We start from the raw sequence: 21,469 nt of genomic DNA, 5'->3' as shown, positions 1-21,469 counted from the left end.
ATCTTGGCTTCCATGTCTTCTTTAGTACTTGTAAATCAGGAAAAACTTTACTCAGTGATTGAATCGAGTACTGAGTGTAATGACTGCCAGATTCACAGTAGCTTTTTTAAGCCCATCTTCCATCATGCAAAGCAGTCCAGAAATCGGCAACCTCTGGCAGGAAATTATGCAGCGATCAAGACAACTTCTGGCCAAAGGACAGAGATTTACTATCACATAATCAACGTTCAATTCGATTCATGTTGTGCAACCACAAGTACAAGACCAGACTGAAAGGCCTTGGGAAGGTGCTCCAATAGTGCAAGTCGTGATTTTCACGAAAGTCACGACATCTGGATGCGCTGATCCCCGGTCTCGTCCTTCTAATTTCTTGGTTCATCTTTCCAATGTATCCAGAACTCTGAGACACACGTTCGACAACATGTTAGGGATCTTTGCGGCGTCAGATATTGGACAAGACAATCTCCGCAGATGCGGGGGTTGTGTTACCAGCGGACCGTGAGAGAAATTGCGTAGAGTGTTGTCGAGGGTTTCGAAGTGCATCTACTAAGATAATATCGACAGTCCACATCTCGATTAATACCTACATCCGCAGACATTGGCTAGCGCTCCATGATGTTTGTTTTGATTCCCTCTATTAGCGAACCAATCGCGTCATGGCATTGCAAAATGGGAGAGTTGATAAATCCCGTATTGTGGTGGGGAGATTGGCTTTTCAGCTGTTACACAAGTGTCGCTCAATCCCTCTCCTGCGTTCATTTGTCACATCATGAACCCCTGAGAAGTTTCTGAATTCCTGTTCGGGAAGCACTGAGGCTGTGCGACGAAAATGAAGCTCCTAGTGCCTGAGAAACACAAGAGATCGTCGGGGTAAGACGCCACAATACCGAGGCATCTCGGACACAGAGGTCTTTGAATTCATTATTAGACCCTATATAGGTCTTTCAGGGCCAATGGAATGTTCTCTTCAATTATTTTTTATTTTAATTCTTTCTGATTGAGTTTGCACTTCCAAAATGAGAACCGCCCAGCTTGGCGTTGTTGCCAGCTTGGGATTCGGGGTCTTCGCCCAAGGAGGCGGCTGGGACATCAAACCTCAGCCTTGGATCACTTCTCAAAGTAATGGTTGGGATATAAAGCGTCAACCGTGGTCTTCATCAACGCAACAATGGGTGAGAAGGGATTTCAAATGTGTAAGGTCATCAACAGAGACTAACTCATGACAGAGTGAGTCAGGCCAATGGAGCGAGCAGTGGAAGTGGACAGCAAATCAACAACTTCCTGCTGCCCCTGGTTCTGCTTGGCAATTCTCTCAATCGAATACTGTTGCTCCTCCTCTGCCTGCTGGCGCATCGTCGTCAGGGAAATGGACATGGATCCCCGCTCCCACATCTGTAAGGCTCTCTTTCCCAACAAGTTCCACCTTTCCTAACTTGTTCTACAACAGGGTGGCTTCTATTGGAGTTATTCATCTTCATCTTCGTCATCTCCGTCTTCTTCATCTCAAGGACTTGGTCCAGCGCCTGGTACACCTTGGCAATTCTCGCAATCCAACACCGCACCACCTCCATTGCCTGCTGGTCAGTCTAATGGAAGCTGGAAATGGATTTCTGGTCCGTCTGTAAGTATTATGCTTAAGATTCTGATGAATCCTGTTATCATACATTGAATCCATGAACGAGGGCCGGTCTGATGCGATTCAGGGCGGTTACTATTGGAGCTTTATTCCTGGTCCAAAGCAGGATCTTCCACCGCCTCCTGGCACGGCTTGGCAATTCTCTCAGTCGAACAGTGTCGCACCTCCTTTGCCCGCAGGATCAACTTCTGGTACTTGGAAGTGGATATCTGCGCCTTCAGTAAGTTCTTGGATCAAAAGCCGAGAGCGACACTGACGTGTTCCCAGGGTGGAGGATATTACTGGAGCTTCATTGCCGGACCTAAGCAAAATTTGCCGGCAGCACCAGGTTTGTTTTACATTTCAGAGATACCTCCCACTGCTTACCAAATTCTGTGTTCAGGCACTCCCTGGATATTTTCCACATCATCAACAACCGCACCTCCACTGCCTGCAGGGGTTTCAGGCTCCGGTACTTGGAAATGGGTGAGCAGTCCTGATGAAAATGGTTACTTCTGGTCTTTTATTCCTTCTGGAAAACAGCCAGCAACTCAGCAGAAGCTCCCCGATCCACCAACAGGAGGATCTGGATGGATCTTCTCATCTTCGTCGACTACACCACCTCCATTGCCTGCTGGTGCGTCTACATCAGGAACTTGGAAATGGGTTTCTGCTCCAAACGGAAACGGATACTACTGGTCGTACATTTCCTCGCCTCAATCTCCGCAGCAGCAACTGCCGCCGCCCCAGTCAGGATCGACAGAATGGATCTTCTCCCCATCAAAGACCACACCTCCGGCACTGCCAGCAGGAATTTCAGGTACAGCAGGCACATGGAAATGGGTATCTGCACCAACTGGAAATGGCTATTACTGGTCTTTCACACCTTCTTCTCAGCAGCTTCCTGCTACAAAGCCAGGCTCAACTGGATGGGTGTTTTCTCCTTCGAACAAGGAACCTCCCACTATATCTGGAATTTCAGGCTCAGGATCATGGACGTGGGTATACAGCCAGTCCGGGAATGGTTATTACTGGAGCTGGACACCTGGTGCACCGCAGAGCATTCCTGCAGGCTTCCAAGGAGGTTTCGTAACGCCGGATTCCGGTACAACAGGACAACAAGGTCAAGGCACCAAACCTAGCACTGGAAGTGGAGGCTCGTTTGATACAAAGCCTAGTACGGGTACAGGGTTCGGAGGATCCTTCGACAGAAAACCCGATACTCAGGGTGGAAATATCCCAGGCCAACCAGATCAAACTTCTGGAGGCGTCTCGTTCCAACCAGGTCATCAGGGTGGATCGTTCCAGCAAGGCGGTGGTCAGCCATCAACTGGCGGATTTGATCAAACAAAACCTGAGACCGGTGGCTCCGGAAATGTCCCAACTCAAGGCGGAAACATCCCACATGGTGGGGGTCAACCGCAAACAGGGGATCAGCCTATCAAAGGTCCATTTGGAGGCAGCTTCGACCAAACTGGTCGACCAGTCACTGGAGGAGACATACCTACACAAGGAGGCACAGGTAACGTCCCCAGTCAAGGTGGGAATGTTCCGCAGGGTGGAAGTCAAGGACAAGCTCCCGTCAAAGGTCCTTTTGGAGGCAGTTTCGACCAAAGTGGAAGACCTGTCACTGGAGGAGATTTACCCGCACAGCAAGGAACTCAAGGAGGCACAGGTAACATTCCGACCCAGGGTGGTGATATCCCACAAGGGGGAACGCAGCCGCAGACTGGTGATCAAGGACAAGTACCCATCAAGGGTCCGTTTGGAGGTAGCTTCGATCAAAGTGGCAAGCCGATCACTGGAGGTGTGCCATCCGGGGGTACACAAGGCTCTGGAAATGTCCCCATTCAAGGCGGAACACAACCTGGGGATCAGGGGCAAGCTCCTATCAAAGGCCCATTCGGAGGTAGCTTTGATCAGACTGGTAAGCCAATCACCGGGGATGTACCATCTGGGGGAACACACGGCACTGGTAATATTCCTATCCAAGGTGGTGATGTCCCACAAGGAGGTACGCAAGGAACTGGAACTGGATCTCAACCTCAGACAGGGGATTCAGGACAAATTCCAATCAAGGGGCCTTTTGGTGGAAGTTTCGACCATACTGGGAAACCAATTGATACCTCCGGTCAGCAGGGCACCGGAGGGTCATCGACAGGTGATCAGTCAAGTCAACAGCCAAGCGAGCAAGGCCAACAACCCATTAAGGGTCCATTTGGAGGCAGCTTTGATCACACTGGCAAGCCAGTTGATACCACCACAGGGCAACAAAGTACTGGTGGCGTTCCAGTGAGCCCCTCCACCGGAGATCAACAAACCCAACAGCCAAGTGAGCAAGGCCAGCAACCCATCAAGGGCCCATTCGGCGGTAGTTTCGACCAAAGCAGCCGTCCCATCGAAGCAGGAGGCTCAACATCCGGCTCCCACAGTAGCGGAAACATCCCCATCCAGCAACCAGGCCAAACAGGCGACCAAACATCGCAGAATCCGCAAACCGGCGGCACAGGATCTATTCCCAGCTCATCCGGAGACACCGGCGTCATCAAAGGTTCATTCGGAGGCTCGTTCGACCAAAGTGGTAGGCCTGTTGACACTACAAAGCCTGTTGAAGGCGGAGGCTCGACGTCTGGTTCGCATGAGAGTGGTGGAGTTCCTGTACAGCAGCCAGGCGAGACGGGTCAGACGCCGCTTAATCCGGACGGATCGCATCCTAGTGCTGGAGGAGAAGATGTGGTTAAGGGTCCATTCGGGGGATCTTTTGACTCAACTGGTAAACCGGTTGATGTTTCGAAGGGGTCGCAAGGGACGTACAAGTGCCCGCCGAGGAGCCGTATTGAGCTTCTAGATGCTCCGACTGTGCCTGAAGCTGTTTGTCCAACTTGTAAGCTAATGGATCCCTCTCTTTTGCCTTTGAAGTAATTTTCAAGTAAAAGTACTGACTCAACCTCCACACTCCAGCCCAGGATAGAAGATATGCCGTCGGTCCAGACAAATCCTTCTACATCCTCTGCTGTCGCCATGTTGACGGCGGCAAGAAAGAGATCACTGTCATTCCAGACGTCCCATCTCTGCAATACTGCATCCACATCTGCGCCGGCACCCCGAACTGCAAGTCGTGAGTCTCCCCACTCTCCTTCCAGCTCCTTATTTCTTGATCCTACACCGTGCTAACATGAACACCACAGCGTCCTCTACACAGCCCGCCAAGGTTCCAACAGCAAATACCCAATCAAAACCTGCCAACTCTTCGAGCACGGAAACTACGACGTCCAAACCCCCTGCAACAACGACGCCCACGACTCCGCATACCTGATCGAACCTCCAACATCCACTACCGGCGAGATCCCCCCACAGCCACCAGTTCAGGTCGATCCTCCGATCTCTCCTCCCCCGATCTCAACACCGGACGTCGTGCCTCCTCAACGTCCCATCGCGGTCGACGTCCCGCCCTCGTTCATCATGCTTCCGCCGGGTATTTCGGAGCAGTGTGTGCAGAATGTGTTTGCGGCGATTAGGTGTGGGACTTGTGCGGGGTGCTAAGTGGGTTGAAGAGTGGGTTTCTTTCGTTTTGGGGATGGGTGTGTAGTGTTGAGGTGAGGTGACTTGAGGCGATACCGTGTTTTCCAGATCTTGTGGCCTACTGTCTCTCAACTTCTTCAGAAAGGAAGAGAAGAGAGCAACGGGGAAAGCAGATCTGCATTTTTGGGTAAAGCTGATAGTCGAAGAATGACATCCTTGTGGTGCTGAATCGTTCGTGACTTCCGTGGGATGTGTGATGTGATTCGAGTTTTGTGTTCGTTTCGTACTTTGGATTTGACCTGATATCTTTGGTGATATATTTGTAAACGTCCGTCACACCCATCACTCCAGCATCTCGTCGAGTAATTAACCGCAACAGCTGAGGGCGGATGATGGGGAGAAATCCGGTCGATGTGTACGGTGATTTCCCAAGGATAAGAACTCCATGGTTGCCTCTCTTCGGAACTTCAAGGTGAGAATAACGGCCGTGATACTCTGCTCTTGTCTCAAACGTGCAAGAAAACGACGACTAATCTTCGACGTGTATCCCCAACAGTGCACAACACGATGCACTACATGATAACACCCAAACTAGAACAAGCCCAGCTCAGGAGACGAACAAACACCCGTGTACCTCTCTCAGTGAGCAAGTGGGTCGACCCTCCTCTCCAAAACAGTGGATCCATTCCATTACTCAACTCACCCTTTCCCCAAAGCCGCTTCCCGCATCCTCCTCGGCACACAAATATCCCTCCTCCCTCATCTACCCAAATAACAAAATTCCCGACATCACGACACCTGATAAGGATCGCGTAAGTACTTACTCACTCATCATCTGACGATGATTTATGAATCAGAACAAAATACTAATATATGATAACAGTTAGCTCAGTTGGTTAGAGCGTGGTGCTAATAACGCCAAGGTCGCGAGTTCGACCCTCGTAGTGATCAGAAAGTTCTTTTTTTTTGGCATTTTTTGGGCCATTTTTGTAATTGAAAGAGAAAACAACTGAGGTGGAGGTAGCCATGTGTGTGATGTGGACGAATGATGAGCCACTTGGCGGGTCTTTTGTATGGATCCTTTTTGGGGGGGGGGGGGGGGGGGGGCCAGGAAGTATCAAGTCTCGAGGGAACAAGCGGAGCAGAAATCAACAGTGTACACTCAACACTTAATATTCAATTCAAACACCTCCTCACTACCTCTGCCACCTCTTCCAAAACTTCCACCCAATCTCCTCCTCCCCCCTCTCCCTCTTACTCCCCTGATCCCTCCCTCGTATCCTCCAATAATAAATCGGCACCCCAGCACCAATAAACAACACCACAATCACCGTCTGCAATGGCTCTGCGAACACAGCCCGACTCAACAGGAACAGACTCACACAGCAGAAGATAATTGGCGTCGTGATCCACGTCCTGTACGGTCTCTCTAGATTGGGTTCTCGAACTCGAAGGATGATGAGCCCGAGGACAGTAAAGAAATAGAATGTGTAGCCTGCCACGCCGTAGAATGTGACCAAAGTTCCAAACTCGCCCACGAGGATGTATCCTGCTGTCAAAGCGGCGTTGAGAATCATGGCGTTGATTGGCGTAAAGAATAGTCCTGTTTCCTCATCACCAAACATACGGGCTAGAGTCTTCGATGCCCAATTTCGTGTTCGGAGGGTGTTGATATTAGGTTCCGCACTACTTCCAAGACCGATCTTTCCAAACACTGCTGGAAGCAGTCCTTCTTTTCCAGCCACATATACCAATCGTCCAGATGTGAAGGTTGTGGCGTTCAGAGCCCCAAAGCAAGATGCTGAGACGATCAAGGCCAAGATGAGAGATCCAATTGGTCCAAACACTTTATTGCCAAACATTACAGCGACTGTGTTCGAGTGGTTGATGGTCTTCAGAGGCAGGACGAAGAAGTATGCGACGTTTGCCAGGAGGTATGAGAGAATGACCAGAGGCATTGCGGTATGAATAACGCGGGGTAGATCTCTGCTTGGGTTTCGAAATTCTCCTACAACATAGTTGGTCTGAAAATTAGCAATATTCTTCTCCTGCAGTATATTTACTCACATTATCCCATCCATCAAAAGCCCAGAGTCCAGCATAAAGAGCAACAGCCCAAGAACTAGCACTCGTACTCGTCCCATCAAACCATCCCTTATCCTTCCAATCCTGATTCGCACTTCCAGAATTCGAGAATCCAGTAAGTGCAACCACTATGCCGACAACCGTAACACCAAGCAATGCAACAAACTTGAAGAACATAAACATGTCTCCCATCTTCGTCCCGAGTTTCGTCGATATGCAATTCAGTAATGTGACCGCGAATAATCCAACCAACGCCACGCTTTTGTTGATCCAAGAATTAACATTCTCTGCCTCTGCTCCAATGGCTGCTCGAACAAGATATTCTCCCATGATTATAGATATGATGGCGCTCGAACCGGGCTTCAATACCATTACTGCAGACCACGTAAACAGGAAGCCGGACAGCTCTCCGTAGATCTTGGAAAGATACACCTGCGCTCCTCCATTTAGCGGTATGGCTCCTCCTAACTCTGCATAACTAGACGCCCCCGTCCATGCCAATATGCCCGCAATTGTCCATACTATCAACGACGCTCCCGGTGATCCAGCATTGGCGTTGACCTGGCTGGGGGACGAGAAGATTCCAGACCCAATTATCAATCCCACTATCAGCGACAGTCCATTCAGATATGTCAACGTCTTGTGCTTCTCCAGCGACCCTCCCCCTAATGTCGTCTGCCCATTCGAAGAAGATATAGGGGCTCCAATCGGCGCATAGCCATTCTCAGATGTGGAGGAGAGAGGATAGAGGTTCGATGTGAAGTCGAAGACTGAGGAATTGGAGTAGGACCGATTCTCTCTAGTATTCGCAGCTGGATTCCGTGCATCAAGAGGGTCGTCTGCCTCTAGGGAAAGCTTCCTCGAGGATGATATTCCGGATCGTGATGAGGACGAGGATGTTCGTGCACCGGGGGAACTCGAGGCCAGACTGGCCAGTTCTAAGGAGTCGCGCGCATGAGGTTGGAGGTTGGAAAAGGGTCGTGACATGATCTTCGTGCTTTATATCCTCATGCTCTGGCAGAGAGATTTGGGGAAATGCGGTTTGGAGGGCTGTATTATTGTGTGTTATGGATCATGTCGTCGTGAAGTCGTAAGGTTGAAATAGCAGATGTAGGGAATTGGGTGTGTCGCAAAATATATACTCGAAGAGCAACCATTAGAAGTAAAGAAGCGACGTGGAGATGTGAGAGATGGGACGGTCGCTGATGCTTGCAGAGTTTCGATGTTCCGTTCTCCTCCTGCTTTGTCGTTCTCGGACGTCTGCTGGGCAGGCTGGCTTGGCGGAGCTTGTCTCACCTGCAATGCACGGACCAATGCATTTTGTTTGAGCTCCAAGCTCTCTAACCGTTGACCATAAAATGAAGCTATTCCCAACCACGCAATGATGCGATTGCTATAGTGCACAATGCCCGGCAGACGAGATGTTTACGGCAATTGGCAGAAACGGGCACCGGGGGCTCCGTCCTGCCTACGGGAGAATCCTTGGAGGTAGATGTTCCCCGATCGTCAGCCGAGGAATTAGATCAGCTGCCTACAATGGCCTTGATCTCCCTGCACTGGACCAGAAATGGAGGGCGAAATGGCAGAGCAAGAAGGAGGAGAAACAGAAACACGGAGTAACGAAAGATGCCATTCCAGAGGTACACAAGGCAATCCTACGGACTTGGGCGAAGATGGAAGAAACCTCGAAGACGGGACAAGGAAAGCAGAAACAGCTTGCAGACGAATTTCTGGCCAAAAACAAGGTCATCAAGGAGAAATACCCGGACGACATTGAAGTAGAAAGTAAAGGACGGAAATACGTCCTTCCAATGTTTCCATATCCATCTGGAAACTTGCATCTTGGTCACCTCAGAGTCTACACCATTTCTGATGTGCTGGCAAGATTCCACCGCATGCAAGGCTTTGAGGTGACACACCCAATTGGATGGGATGCTTTCGGCCTACCAGCAGAGAATGCAGCAATTGAAAGAGGAATTGAACCTGCAACATGGACGAAACAGAATATCCAGAAAATGAAATCGCAGCTGGAAGCCATGAATGGGGAATGGGATTGGGAGAGGGTATGTGGACTTGTGTTCTAAGCAGTACAACGCTGATTTCTTAGGAATTTGCCACATGCGATCCTACATTCTACAAGCATACTCAGCAACTATTCCTCCTACTGCACAAAGCTGGGCTCGCGTACCAAGCAGAGTCATTAGTAAACTATGATCCCGTGGACAAGACAGTTTTGGCAAACGAACAAGTAGACTCAAATGGATGTTCCTGGAGGTCTGGAGCAAAGGTTGAGAAGAAGATGTTGAAGCAATGGTTCTTCAAGATATCGGAATACAGACAAGAATTGCTGGATGGCTTGAAGGAGCTTGAGAAGAATGGCGCATGGCCAGAACGTGTCTTGTCAATGCAGAAGAATTGGCTTGGGAAATCAACAGGGGCTCGAATCAAGTTCCCCGTTGTGGCCTACGATCAACAAACACATTCCGACATCGAAGTATTTACTACCAGACCGGATACCTTGTATGGTGTGCAGTATGTTGCTCTGGCTGCGACGCACCCTATTGTTCAATCTTTGGCAAAAGCCGATGTGGAGCTCCAAGCTTTCCTCGATACCATTCCAGCTCTTCCACTCGACTCGAAAGTGGGATACCTCCTCCCGAACGTCCGGGCTTTGAATCCTCTCGCCTATGAAGAATCCACACCAGATGCCACCAAGGCTTCATTGCCAATTTACGTCGCGCCGTATGTTCTTGGAGATTATGGAGATGGGGCTGTGATGGGTGTTCCAGGTCACGACACTCGTGACCATGCTTTCTGGAAACATAATCGCTACGACGACCCAGTTCGCTTTGTCGTTTCTCAATCTCCAGATGAAGCAACAAGTGTTCTTCAGACGAGCCCATTTATTCATCATGGGCATCTCACAAAGCAAAGCGGGTCACACGCTGGTTTGAAGACTGCAGATGCTACCAATAGTATTGTCAATCTTCTGAAATCGAAAAACCTCGGATCAGAAGCAGAAACTTGGCGTTTGCGAGACTGGCTAGTCAGTCGACAGCGATATTGGGGAACACCAATTCCAATCATTCACTGCGGCAGCTGTGGTCCTGTTCCTGTGCCAGATGATCAGCTTCCTGTGAAACTCCCAGTTGTTGATAGCCATTGGGCGAATGGAAAGACGGGCAATCCGCTCGAGCATGCCCACGAATGGGTCAATACTCCTTGCCCACAATGTGGGGAAGCTGCCAAGAGAGATACAGATACTATGGACACATTCGTTGATTCCAGTTGGTATTTCATGCGATTTCCAGACCCCAAGAATTCTAATTCGCCTTTCTCGGCTGAAGCAGCAAATGCAAATCTGCCAGTAGACTTGTATATCGGAGGCGTAGAACATGCAATCTTGCATCTCTTATACTCGAGATTTATTTCCAAATTCATGGCCACCACACCATTCTGGCCTAATGGGGCAAAGTCTCTCGGGGAGCCTTTCAAAAAGCTCCTGGCTCAAGGCATGGTACATGGGAAAACTTACTCGGATCCATCGACTGGACGATTTCTCAAACCAGACGAAGTAGATCTCACAGACCCATCCAAGCCTCTCATCACTGCTACAAACGAAACACCAAACGTCAGCTTTGAGAAGATGTCAAAATCGAAGTATAACGGGGTTGATCCCGGAACTTGCATGGCTAAATATGGAGCAGATGCCACCAGAGCACACATCTTGTTCCAAGCTCCAGTCAGTGAGGTGCTCGAATGGGACGAAGAGAAGATTGCAGGGGTAACTCGATGGCTTCGGAGACTTCACGAGATGATCTTTACCAACCGGAGTGTCTGGGTCGACTCGAACAGTCTGGATGAATTCAATCCGAAGCTCTACTTTCTTGCAACTGAGACGCCCACGAACCAAGGCAGGGTGGACGCGTCAGAAGGAGAGGATTCAGAGCAGTCTCTGCGAGCTAAGTCGCAGCTGTCAACGGAGAGAGTACAGATAATCAATAGCATCGTTCTCGAATCACAACAGCCGCAAGAGAACTCAAATGAAAAACTGGAACAGAATCAAGTGAAGCTCTGGTCAGGATTCGTGGCACGAGATCGCGACCTGTGGCGATCGGTGCAAGCCACCATATCGAATGTGACGCAGTCATATGAGAAGACTCACTCACTCAACACCGTCGTCTCGGACTTGATGACTCTCACAAATACCATAGCAGAGTACAACGACCGCAAAATTGACTCCAAGGACCCAAAATCAACAACTTACATACCCGACTACCGTCTCTCGGTACACGCCACAAGAGCATTGATCCAAATGATGGCTCCCATAACACCAGCCTTCTCAGAAGAGTGCTGGAGGCTCCTCCACCCTGCACTAACCCCAACTCCCGTCTGCTCCGTTTTCGCATCACCATTCCCCACCGTTGATGGAACTCTCAGCATGCTAGCTCCCACGACACGAACCTGCGTGGTACAAGTCAACGGGAAAATGAAATGCGCCGTCAAGATCCCAATCTCGGACGAAGGACTTTCGGGACTGAATTTGGAAGATTGGTTGAGAAGCCAGATTCTGGATACGGAGGAGGGGAGGGAGAAGTTAATGGGAAAGGGTGGGAAGGGTGTTGATGTGAGGAGGGCGAAGAAGATGATTGTTATTAGAGATGGGAAGGCGGTTAATTTCATCATGTAGATTTTACCCTGGCAGAGGATTCAAGATGAGATGTAAGATATTACACCCTGTATAGATTATGTTGAAATAGATCAGAGCTGCTGCTACTCTCTACTACCTCTAGCATGCTTTCCTTGCTCCCCTCGAGAACCCACAGTGGATTTTCTGGTCATCCTTCCGAAGATAGATCATACCCATCCAAAAGCCCAAAGCAGGCTGGGCTCTTCACCTTCAAATGATCACACCACAAAAGAAACATGCTATCTCCTTCTATCTCCAAATATCTGACCCTCCATCATACTTATCAACCACCACAAAAAATTATCGTTATCGCATCAAGATCAAGAAGCGCAGACATCCAACTTGACACCACCACCACATCTGGCCCCCTCGGCTAAAATCAAAATCAAATCAACAAAGACTATACAACACCCACAGCTCGGCTTCTCGAACCTCATCGCATGCATGCCTCATCCGAAAATGGTTACCGAGCCGTTTCTCTCAGCAGAATCTTGGCCCTGTACCTTTATCGGTCGAGCTGAAAAATGGCAGCTATGCCTTTCATTTAGTATTTTTCAGGCTTATCTTGGCAAATCCTTCAGCTGAAGCTGGAGCCGGTAAGCATCAGTGATTGGCACTGGTGTGATCGGATAAAGAGTCTGCTCAAAGCTACTTACACGGAAAGTTAAAGCTTCTTCCATGGCTTTCAAGAAATGAATGGGTTGATGGTAAGATTTAGGTATGTTAGGTGGCTGGCTATATAGATGAGTCGGGCGGGCAACTTTTATGTAAGCTTTGTAAGCAACGAGCTGGAGTTGTGACCTTCATGTTCTTGACTTTAATTCGATGGGGTGAACATCCTCGAGGAGATGGATACTGGATTGGGAAGGACGATAGAGATGAAAAGGTCGGGGGAGGGAGGACCATATTCCTTTCTTGGGGTTGAGCCGTTAGGGAGAGAGTTTTCGTTGGTTACCATATTTTTCACTCAAAACTCTCTTGTTGAATCTAGGACAAGGTTGAGATAGATTATGAAGATATAATGTTCAGCCACGTCGGCCGACGTTGATGATTAGGAGAACGGAGTGTGTATTAATACAGCACTATAGAAACTTCTCTTACCTACTCATTGACTTCAAGAATCAACTCGACAGTGGAATTCAATTTCTGAAAAAAAATACCTCATCCTCATCCTCAGCAACCCACACACAGATACACCTGCAATGCATCTCTTCCCTCTCACAATCACCCTCCTCCTCTCCTCTCTCACTCTCACATCCGCCCTTCCCACCACCACCACATCCAAAATCCACAAAATAGATACCCACTACAACTCCACACGCGCCATTTTCCCTCTACCTCGCTATGACACAAAGACAGGGAAGATAGAGAGTCGCAACCCGTTTAACCCAAAGTCGAATGCTTGCCGAATTTCGATGTATAGGGATTTGTATAATCAGTATCATTGTGATACTGGTAAGTAGAAGATTTGTTTGTTTCAAATTTAGGGACTTTTTGAGGGTTTGAAAACACTATTATAGGAGATGTTTTCCTGCCTATCAAACTTGCCAATTTAACTCATCTATCCTCTCCTCCCCTCCACGAATCCTTCCAAAGACTTATTTGCAACTTCTTCTCACCTCCCACCACCACCCGTGCCTCCCCTCCCCTCCCCTCCCCTCCCCTCCCCTCCTCTTCACCTCACTAACCTCCTCCCACTCACTAACCACCTCCACAGAATGCCACAACGACTACTTCCTCGTCGAAGAAGTCGTCGTCGCGGACAACAACTCCAACGAGCGCTACGCCACCTTTCCCGGCCTCCCCGCCAACGGCCAATGGCGCTTCCAATCCCTCGATGGTCATCGCGGCTTTCAAGTCTTCCTGAAGTATCAGAGTTCGCAGGATTGGTATGGGTTTAGGGAGGCGTATTTACATCTTGAGGGGCATAAGAGTGGGGATGATAGAGGTTAGTTAGTTAGTTCTTTCTGTTTTTGACCCCCTTTTTTCTTCTTTTTCTCTTTTTTGGTAATGTAGAGAGTTGAGTTTTGGGATTGGTTGATTGGGTTTGTGTCTGAAGTCACGAGCTTGTTTACATCTATTTCCTCTTGTAATTTTGGGTTACGCTCTTCTACTTCAGGTCCTGCTTTCATTTTTTACCCTGCTAACTCAACCACACCTCCACAGACATGATACACGGCGGCGACTGCTACTACGACGGCGGCTCTGAACTCTGGGGCCAGAAAGGCAGGGCACATTGTTTCCTGTGGTGCGATCAGTTGAATTGGTAATATACCTTAACGTTTGTCCACAGCGAAGTAGTCAGTCCCTGCTCGTCTGTATGATACAGATAGAGGAACAGTCCTGAAAGGAAAGGAGAGGAAGGAGAAGAAATCAAACAAGGGCAGGGGGGAGGGGAGAAAGATGTGTGATGCTGATCTTATAAATGTCGAATGTCGAATTTTAAGTGATGGAGGTAGATAAGGTCGTACGGAGTTGAGGTCACGACTTAACAAAGCTGCAAGGAGTCAATATTTTCCTCCTTGTCTCTTCTTTCTCAATATACCCGGTGAAAGCTTGACCTTGTTTTCTATTTATATACAAGTATCATACAACTTGTCAAATCGGTACATTTCACATTTGGTACGTAGCCTAAAAGTGAAAATTCTCCAGTCAGTCACTTAACTACGTATCTCACTCTCCCTCCCTACAATATCAAACATACTTCGCCTATCATTTTTCTTTCTTAATATTACACAAATCTTTGTCAACTTATTTTCTAAATACTTGGCTAATAAACGGTACACAAAACCGTATTCGCAACTCGACTAAATAATCTACTCTCAAGTCTACTCTCAAGTCTCAAGCTTACAATATTCCTATAAGCTAGCTCTTTATATACACTTACTAAATATCATTCAACATAGATCTCTTAAGAAAGGGGAACGTTGCTTAGCTCATTCACAACTTGCTCTTCCACGCTACTCTCACACTCTACATTCTTCCCAGAAGATAGCTCTTATATATATACACAAACATACATACTACTCCCTATGTAATATAGATCTCTTGACTAATAGCGTCCAACATTACTTACCTAGGCTCCCTTTCCAAACAAACTTTCATGTTCTACTAAACTACCTAGTACCTTGAAAGATAAGCTCTAGCCCTATTATTTCTATTCTGGTTTTGTTATAATATGATGTGGTATGATGTGATATGATATAATATGATATGATATGATATGATGTGATGTAATGTGATGTGATGTGATATAATAGAGGCAAAATACAACGGTCGGTATCAAAGTGAGGCTATCATAGACTTAAAATAGAGGGAAGGAAGTCTGAGGGTTATAGTACGAAATTTTCAAAGAGTAAGACTGACTAACAGAGATCACTATGCCAAGTACGTAGGTAACTGCTGTAGGCGGTTGAGTTTTCTTAGCAGTCAAGAATTCAATCAGTCTAGTACGGCTGTGGCTGGAAAGAGCAAAGGGCTAGTTGCGAGTTAATTGTTGGGATAGGAAGTGGTATTGAATATTACACTGGAGGGAAATGGTAATTTTGATGTACAGTTGTATTAATTATTAGTTGTAGTAGTAGTACAGTATAGGAAATCATGGTATCATCTCTCATATATACACCTTTCCCTTCCCACCTTATCCCACTGATTCCTCATCCCACCTAGAAAAGAAATCTTTCATTCTCATACCCGTCACTCCTTCTTCACTTAAAACGTCCCCTGATTATGACTCGTCCTTACATATCCATCATGGCTAACACCATTACCCACCGCCGCCGGGCCATGAGCCGCATGCGTCGTAGTCTGAGTCTGATACCCATTGCTCACAGGCGCATTTCCATACGCAGCGGTATTACCATACTTGTTAATCGGGGGCTCTCCTCCACCCACAGCCGTAGTATCCGTGGCATAGCTAGTGCGCATATCGGCAGGTGTAGCGTGCGTGGGCAGGACATCAGCGTTCTTGTCGGCGTAGGTGGTTCTCTTGCTCTTGCGTTGCCAGAACTTGCGCTTGGGGGAGCCGGCGGTGTAGCCGTTGTTGGGGGAGGGGCCGAAGGCGCGCTCCTTGCGGCGGTGCTTGATGAGGAGGAACTCGAGAAAGATGGAGATGAAGAAGAAGACGCTGGGAGGGGATATTAGTATTGACCTTTCAAGATTATGTAGTAAAGAGAGGGGAGAAGATGGAGAACTTACCATCCAATAACAGCAACGGCAAAAGCAGCCTTCTGCAATCTACAGGCAGTGCTCAACTTGGGCAAGATCGTAACCCCACCATCACCGCCTACAACCTCATTGCCCAGGTTCGTATACCCATTTCCATAGGCGGTCCTGACGAAACCAGAGCAAGACCCATCAGTAGCATGACGATTCACCCACGCGATATACGCAAATGCTCCACAGAATGCAAAGTCCAGGAGCATGCCCAGAGCGGAGAAGAAAGCGATGCCGCCGAGACAGCAGACGAGAACGAGAGCTGCGATCGTGTAGATGACTGCTACGCCCGAGATGCCTTCTACGGCTTTGATGTGTACGCTGATGGGGAGGCTGTGGTCTGTGAGAGAGGCGAGGTAGTAGGAGAAGATGCCGAGGATGACTGCTGCGCAGCCGAATTCGATGGCGCGGAAGAAGAGGGAGACGCTCTTGAGAGCGACGCCGCCGAAACCCATTGTGATGGTGTATGAGTGGTTGTTGTTGTTGTTGTTGATGGTGGGAGTTGTAATGTTTCGTCCTCTTAGACTGTTTGTGGTATTGTCGATGGAGGGGGAAGGAAAACAAAAGCCGGGGAAGGAGGGAAAGCGGACCTCAATATATTCCTTTCGGGTTGTGCCAAGCTACATCACTCAGCTAGTAGCAGGAGCTGGAGCAGGAGCAGGTTATCAACACACCACCACTTTCCACACTACCAAACCACTACAAACATCCCTAGCTCCCATCAATAGATTGGCATTATATCATACCCCCAACCCTAGCACACTTCCTCCTTCCTCCTTCCTCCCAGCGTCCTCCCAGCAAGGCAGTTAGCTCCGCTCCCTCCCAACAACACGACCTCATTCGACCGTCTCCCCTCTCCCTCCTCATCTCCCCCCTGTCACTCTCCCATCGTCATGCCGCGCAGCTAGAGTTTAAAAGGTGGGTGCTCCCTCACGATCAACGAATCATGTCACGGCAAAGCCACACATATGATGTCGATGCACCGCTGCGACGTCATCCTTGCCCATGATGCCAAGGAAACTCGAGCGTGAGATTGAAGATCGACACTTGTGGCTTGCGTGTGGATGTGGCTGTTGTTGTGGCTGTGATGGTCATCGCTGACCTTCCATTTGGTGCGGATAAAAGAGAGGAAAAGAGGGGAGAGTCTGGATGCAAGAAAGGGCAAGCCACTGACACGTGAAAAGCAGAGACTTACACTTGAAGCGGGATGTACAGCACTGTGCGTTCACGGCAGTTGAGGGGATTTTTCTCCTGGTTTTGCATAGTGCGACGGTAAAGAAGCAGCTAATGCTCGACTACAGATGCCTCATCCGTCATGATGCTTTGGTTGGGAATAGCTTCATTTCGAACCTTGGTTTGGCAGGATCTAGTTGTTTTGCCCTGTCTGTCTGGCTCTAAACCGCTCAGTCGCACTGCCAAAGACAACAGAAGTTGGAAGCGAACACTCCGAGGCTTGGGGAAGGGTCTAGATTTTTGGCGATAGTTTCATATATCTCTCCAGCCTTGCTTTGCTTTGGGACCTGTTGTGTAGGCGCGCTTATTCAGGTTTTTGAAGAGTAACTTTTCCTGACCGCTTGATGGATGTTTGTTTGGTAGCCAACAGGTACCTGTTTCAATTCTCACCACCCCGCAGTTTTGACAGCATCGCTTCCTGTTAGCTATGTCCTTGAGTAAGTTTACCACGGCATTTCAATCTTTGGAACTCTAATACAGCGCATCAAGACGATCATTCCGGGGCCTCCACTCAGCGTCCTGTACCGTGCTCCATAATCTTGGCTACGAGAGACAAGGGCTGTGAACACACTCCTAGCCTTTTCTACTACGGTTCACGACTTTCAATTTCGAGACTCAGCTTTAGCTTGTACAGTAATGAAATCATTTCATGTCACAGTTTACACCACACTACTTCAACCAACGTTCTCCCTCCATTCTCTCCTCTCCTCTTCCATTCCGTTTTACATAATGAATGGACCGTTGAACTCTAATCCACCTCTTCGAGCTCGCGACTCGCAACAAGCATGTTGTCACATCGAGTTAGTTATGGATATCCCTCCTTCCCGTTTGTGGCTGTACCGCACGTCAACTGCACATCATTCATTGCATATCACTAAAGTCAAAGTCAGAGCTGGAATTCAAAGCATATTCGGATTGGGGTATCCATGTCCTTTCAAGTCTAGTCTAGTCAACGACACTGATTTACCCTTTTTGTTGTTTGGTTCTTGCTGCCTTGCTTGGAACTTTACTTTTGATTTTCGTATCTGTCGTTTGTTGTGGCAGTGTACTTGATCCAGTCTTACATCTTTTTTCCTTTCCTTTCCCTTCCCTCCCTTTCTCTTCCCATCCCCTTCCCTCTTCATTTTTCTTCCCAGACTCCAGATTCACACGGAATTTCAGTCCAATTCGACTTATGAAGATAGCGGTGTACTTGTCCTATCCTTTCTGATACTTAAACACAACACGACTCACCACTCACCACTCACCACTCACCACTCTCTACTCTCCACTCAATTTCACCTGAGCAAGTAAGCTCAAAAAATACAGTGTGTAAGTGTGCAAGTGTGTGTGTAAGTGTGTAAGTGAGTGATTGGAAGCCGCTCAGCCTGACCCACATCAACATCCACATAGCTTGCGCTGTGGCTGTAAACTGGTTCGTTGGGGGGAAAAGAAAAGATCGAGTTGGGTGATTGACATGGAGCCCAAGCTGAAGTTTGCTGGACTGAAATGAATATACTGCCTACTCAGTGGTTGACTTCAAAGATTGCTGATTACTTGTATTTGTCTGGGATAATGGAAAGGTCTAGAGCAAGGTAGGACCGAGCAAGCATGACAGAGAAGGTGAGAAAGAGGGGGAAAATAGAACAGTATCAGGCGGTGCATGGTAGGTTGTTGGATCTAGAGTACTGTGGGATGAAATCAAGTCATGGGGTCTACCGATAAACAATTTGGTCACAGAGGTACACGTTGTTGAAATCGACGCGGAGATTTGAAGGTTTGTTCTTTCTTTTCTTTTCCTTCGTCTTCCTCTGTCTACCTTGTGCATCAACAAGAACCAATGCTGCTACCTGAGCCATACCACACATCGTCATACTGATACACGTACATTCAGACACTCAGCCGACTCTCTACCGTAAAGATCTCCATCTCACAACTTCCTCCCCACCCACCATCTACTTCTTCCCCGTCCCAAAAACCTCATGAAACCCCGTCAACGTAACCCTATACCTAACCTCATTCCCCTTAACCTTCTCCACCGCCCTCCTACACCCCTCCTCAGAAATATCAATCGTCTCAATCATCGGATGCAGCTCCCTCTCACTCGCCAACCTCAGCATCTCCACCGCCTCCTGCTTACTCCCAATATGGCTGCCCGCAATCTTACACCCGTTACCCGCGAAGTCCTGCGCCATCATCTGCGGGAGCGGCTTATCGGGCAGCCCGACGTTGTGGAACTCGCCGTTGATCGCGAGCGTGGACATGTAGTCTTGCAGGTTGAACTCGTGCGTCATGTCTGCGGCGTTGAGGATGAAGTCGAATGTGTAGGCGAGGGGCTTGAACCAGTCTTGGGACTGGGTGGAGACGAAGTGGTGGGCGCCGAGCTTGGTTGCTTCGGCTTCTTTGGAGGGGGTGTGGGAGAGGGCCCAGACTTCTGCGCCCATTGCGCGGGCCCTGTGAAATCATTATTAGATATGTTGAAAACCGGAGAGTGAGGGCGAGGGATGACTTACCATATGATAGCAAAATGGCCTAGTCCGCCGATACCCAGAATAGCGACTTTCTTTCCGGGACCGGTGTTGGCGCGCTTGAGGGGGGAGTAGACTGTGAGACCAGCGCACATCATAGGACCAGCCTCGTGGGAAGGGATGTTATCCGGGATCTTGAAAACGAATTGTTCGTGAACTCGGCTGTGGGATGAATATCCTCCCTGTGCGAATATTTGCTTCCCGTCCTTATCCTTCATTGGTCCACCAGCATCTTTATTTGGATTTCCTCCTCCGATATTGTATGGAGCGCCATAAGTATCTCTTCTGTCAGCTCAAACCTCTTTGCAAAAGAAGGGACTACTCACCAACCATATTCGGGCAGTAATTCTCGTTGTTGGATTTGCATTGCGGGCACTTCATGCACGATTGAACCTGTGCACCAACCCCAACTCGATCTCCAGCTTTGAACTCCTTTACTTGTGATCCAACTCTCAGAACCTTTCCGATGATTTCGTGGCCGACGCAAATAGGTGCTGTGGCAAGCTCGCCCCATCCTCCAGTGATGGTGTGGACGTCTGAGCCGCATACACCACAACATTCGTTCTCGATATCGACATCGTATTCCTCGAAGACCTTGGGTGTGAACTGTCTGGGTCAGTATATGTTTTACGGAAAAAAGGTAGGGACATACCTTCTCCTTGGTGAACTTGTTCCAGTTCTTGGTATCATGGATCATGAAACCCTCGAATTGCTCTGGAACTGCCATTTCTGCTATGATTTTGCGTTTCTTCGTTGGTGATTCCAATTGAGATTGATTGTTATTTGCTGTAGATTTATTGATATCCTCTCGAAATTCAGTTGCTCCAAAATCCTTGGTTTCTGTTCCTTCCATTATTGCGACGGTGGCTTTGTATCTATGGTCGGATAGATTACCCGCTTGCAAATGCAATGGTAGCGTTGAAGTGGATTTTTGGTGATGCAACAACAGCTCCACTGCTCATCATCGATCAAAAATAAATTGTGCTGTGACCTCACCACTTGTTCAGTCCACCACTCATTCTTCATTTGTCACAAGGAGCGATACAGTAGTCGCGACTGGAGAAATATCGGCTATTGTATTGTGTTCCATTGTTTATCGCCGATGCTGTAGACACTGAGAGCGCACCTGCATGACATCAGGATGTTTTGATGGACCCGTGGGGAATGTGTGACGTCGAGGTCTGGAAGCGACAAGCGATCAGGCTTGGCATTGGAATTTGGTGAGCGCTCGACTTTGTGAAGCGATTAGGAAGCGCTTGATATTTGAAGGCGCTCGAATTCTAAACGTTTCCAAGTTTGAATGCGCTCGACTTTGAAAAGTGTCGAGAAATTGAAAAGCGCGCAGACTGGCGCTCGATCTTGGGATACGTCGAGAGAAACCAGTTTACGACGCAAATAGGCTGTGAAATCAGAGAAACAATAACTCGTAGATACGATTTACAGATAAAATAACGTACGAGAATATTCGCATGATACAGAGATACCTCCAGTATACCCGTCAAGTGGAACGAAGGGAGCACTTGCAACTCAGATTTTCGTCCCTGATTTGTATCATGTGTTGGTAGGTGTGTGAGGATATGTCCACCGTGAAAACAAACTTGA

At 48.4% G+C, this 21,469-nt stretch overlaps 6 protein-coding genes across 6 annotated transcripts; 3 read left to right on the top strand and 3 right to left on the bottom strand.

The window, feature by feature from the left end:
• Positions 1-1,016: 1,016 nt before the first annotated feature.
• Positions 1,017-6,019, top strand: ONS95_012823 (uncharacterized protein; the record flags this gene model as incomplete). Its single annotated transcript, XM_058506439.1, has 7 exons — positions 1,017-1,172; positions 1,227-1,394; positions 1,448-1,621; positions 1,704-1,856; positions 1,904-1,964; positions 2,019-5,609; positions 5,694-6,019. 6 exons carry the CDS (start codon positions 1,017-1,019, stop codon positions 4,535-4,537), a joined length of 3,231 nt encoding a protein of 1,076 aa, XP_058357167.1. The 3' UTR covers positions 4,538-5,609; positions 5,694-6,019.
• A 314-nt stretch (positions 6,020-6,333) lies between these two features.
• On the bottom strand, positions 6,334-8,209 carry ONS95_012821 (uncharacterized protein; the record flags this gene model as incomplete). The annotated part of the gene is made up of 2 exons (XM_058506438.1): positions 6,334-7,161; positions 7,205-8,209. 2 exons carry the CDS (start codon positions 8,207-8,209, stop codon positions 6,334-6,336), a joined length of 1,833 nt encoding a protein of 610 aa, XP_058357166.1.
• A 252-nt stretch (positions 8,210-8,461) lies between these two features.
• On the top strand, positions 8,462-12,017 carry NAM2 (Leucyl-tRNA synthetase, mitochondrial). Its single transcript, XM_058506437.1, has 2 exons — positions 8,462-9,285; positions 9,330-12,017. Exons 1-2 carry the CDS (start codon positions 8,644-8,646, stop codon positions 11,910-11,912), a joined length of 3,225 nt encoding a protein of 1,074 aa, XP_058357165.1. The 5' UTR covers positions 8,462-8,643; the 3' UTR covers positions 11,913-12,017.
• A 1,097-nt stretch (positions 12,018-13,114) lies between these two features.
• Positions 13,115-14,419, top strand: ONS95_012819 (uncharacterized protein; the record flags this gene model as incomplete). Its single annotated transcript, XM_058506436.1, has 3 exons — positions 13,115-13,367; positions 13,630-13,860; positions 14,079-14,419. The coding sequence occupies 3 exons, from the start codon at positions 13,115-13,117 to the stop codon at positions 14,180-14,182; spliced, it is 588 nt and encodes a 195-aa protein (XP_058357164.1). The 3' UTR covers positions 14,183-14,419.
• A 1,204-nt stretch (positions 14,420-15,623) lies between these two features.
• On the bottom strand, positions 15,624-16,582 carry ONS95_012818 (uncharacterized protein; the record flags this gene model as incomplete). Its single annotated transcript, XM_058506435.1, has 2 exons — positions 15,624-16,038; positions 16,110-16,582. The coding sequence occupies 2 exons, from the start codon at positions 16,580-16,582 to the stop codon at positions 15,624-15,626; spliced, it is 888 nt and encodes a 295-aa protein (XP_058357163.1).
• A 2,712-nt stretch (positions 16,583-19,294) lies between these two features.
• Positions 19,295-20,720, bottom strand: ONS95_012817 (uncharacterized protein; the record flags this gene model as incomplete). The annotated part of the gene is made up of 4 exons (XM_058506434.1): positions 19,295-19,793; positions 19,853-20,147; positions 20,194-20,473; positions 20,520-20,720. 4 exons carry the CDS (start codon positions 20,718-20,720, stop codon positions 19,295-19,297), a joined length of 1,275 nt encoding a protein of 424 aa, XP_058357162.1.
• Between the last annotated feature and the right edge of the window lie 749 nt (positions 20,721-21,469).

The sequence above is a fragment of the Cadophora gregata genome, assembly GCF_030347475.1.
Source record: "Cadophora gregata isolate MNR1 chromosome Unknown scaffold_7, whole genome shotgun sequence".
In the NCBI taxonomy this organism is placed as follows: Eukaryota; Fungi; Ascomycota; class Leotiomycetes; order Helotiales; family Ploettnerulaceae; genus Cadophora; species Cadophora gregata.
Note: the sequence above shows the minus strand (reverse complement) of the source record. Positions and strands in the feature narration are given on the sequence as shown.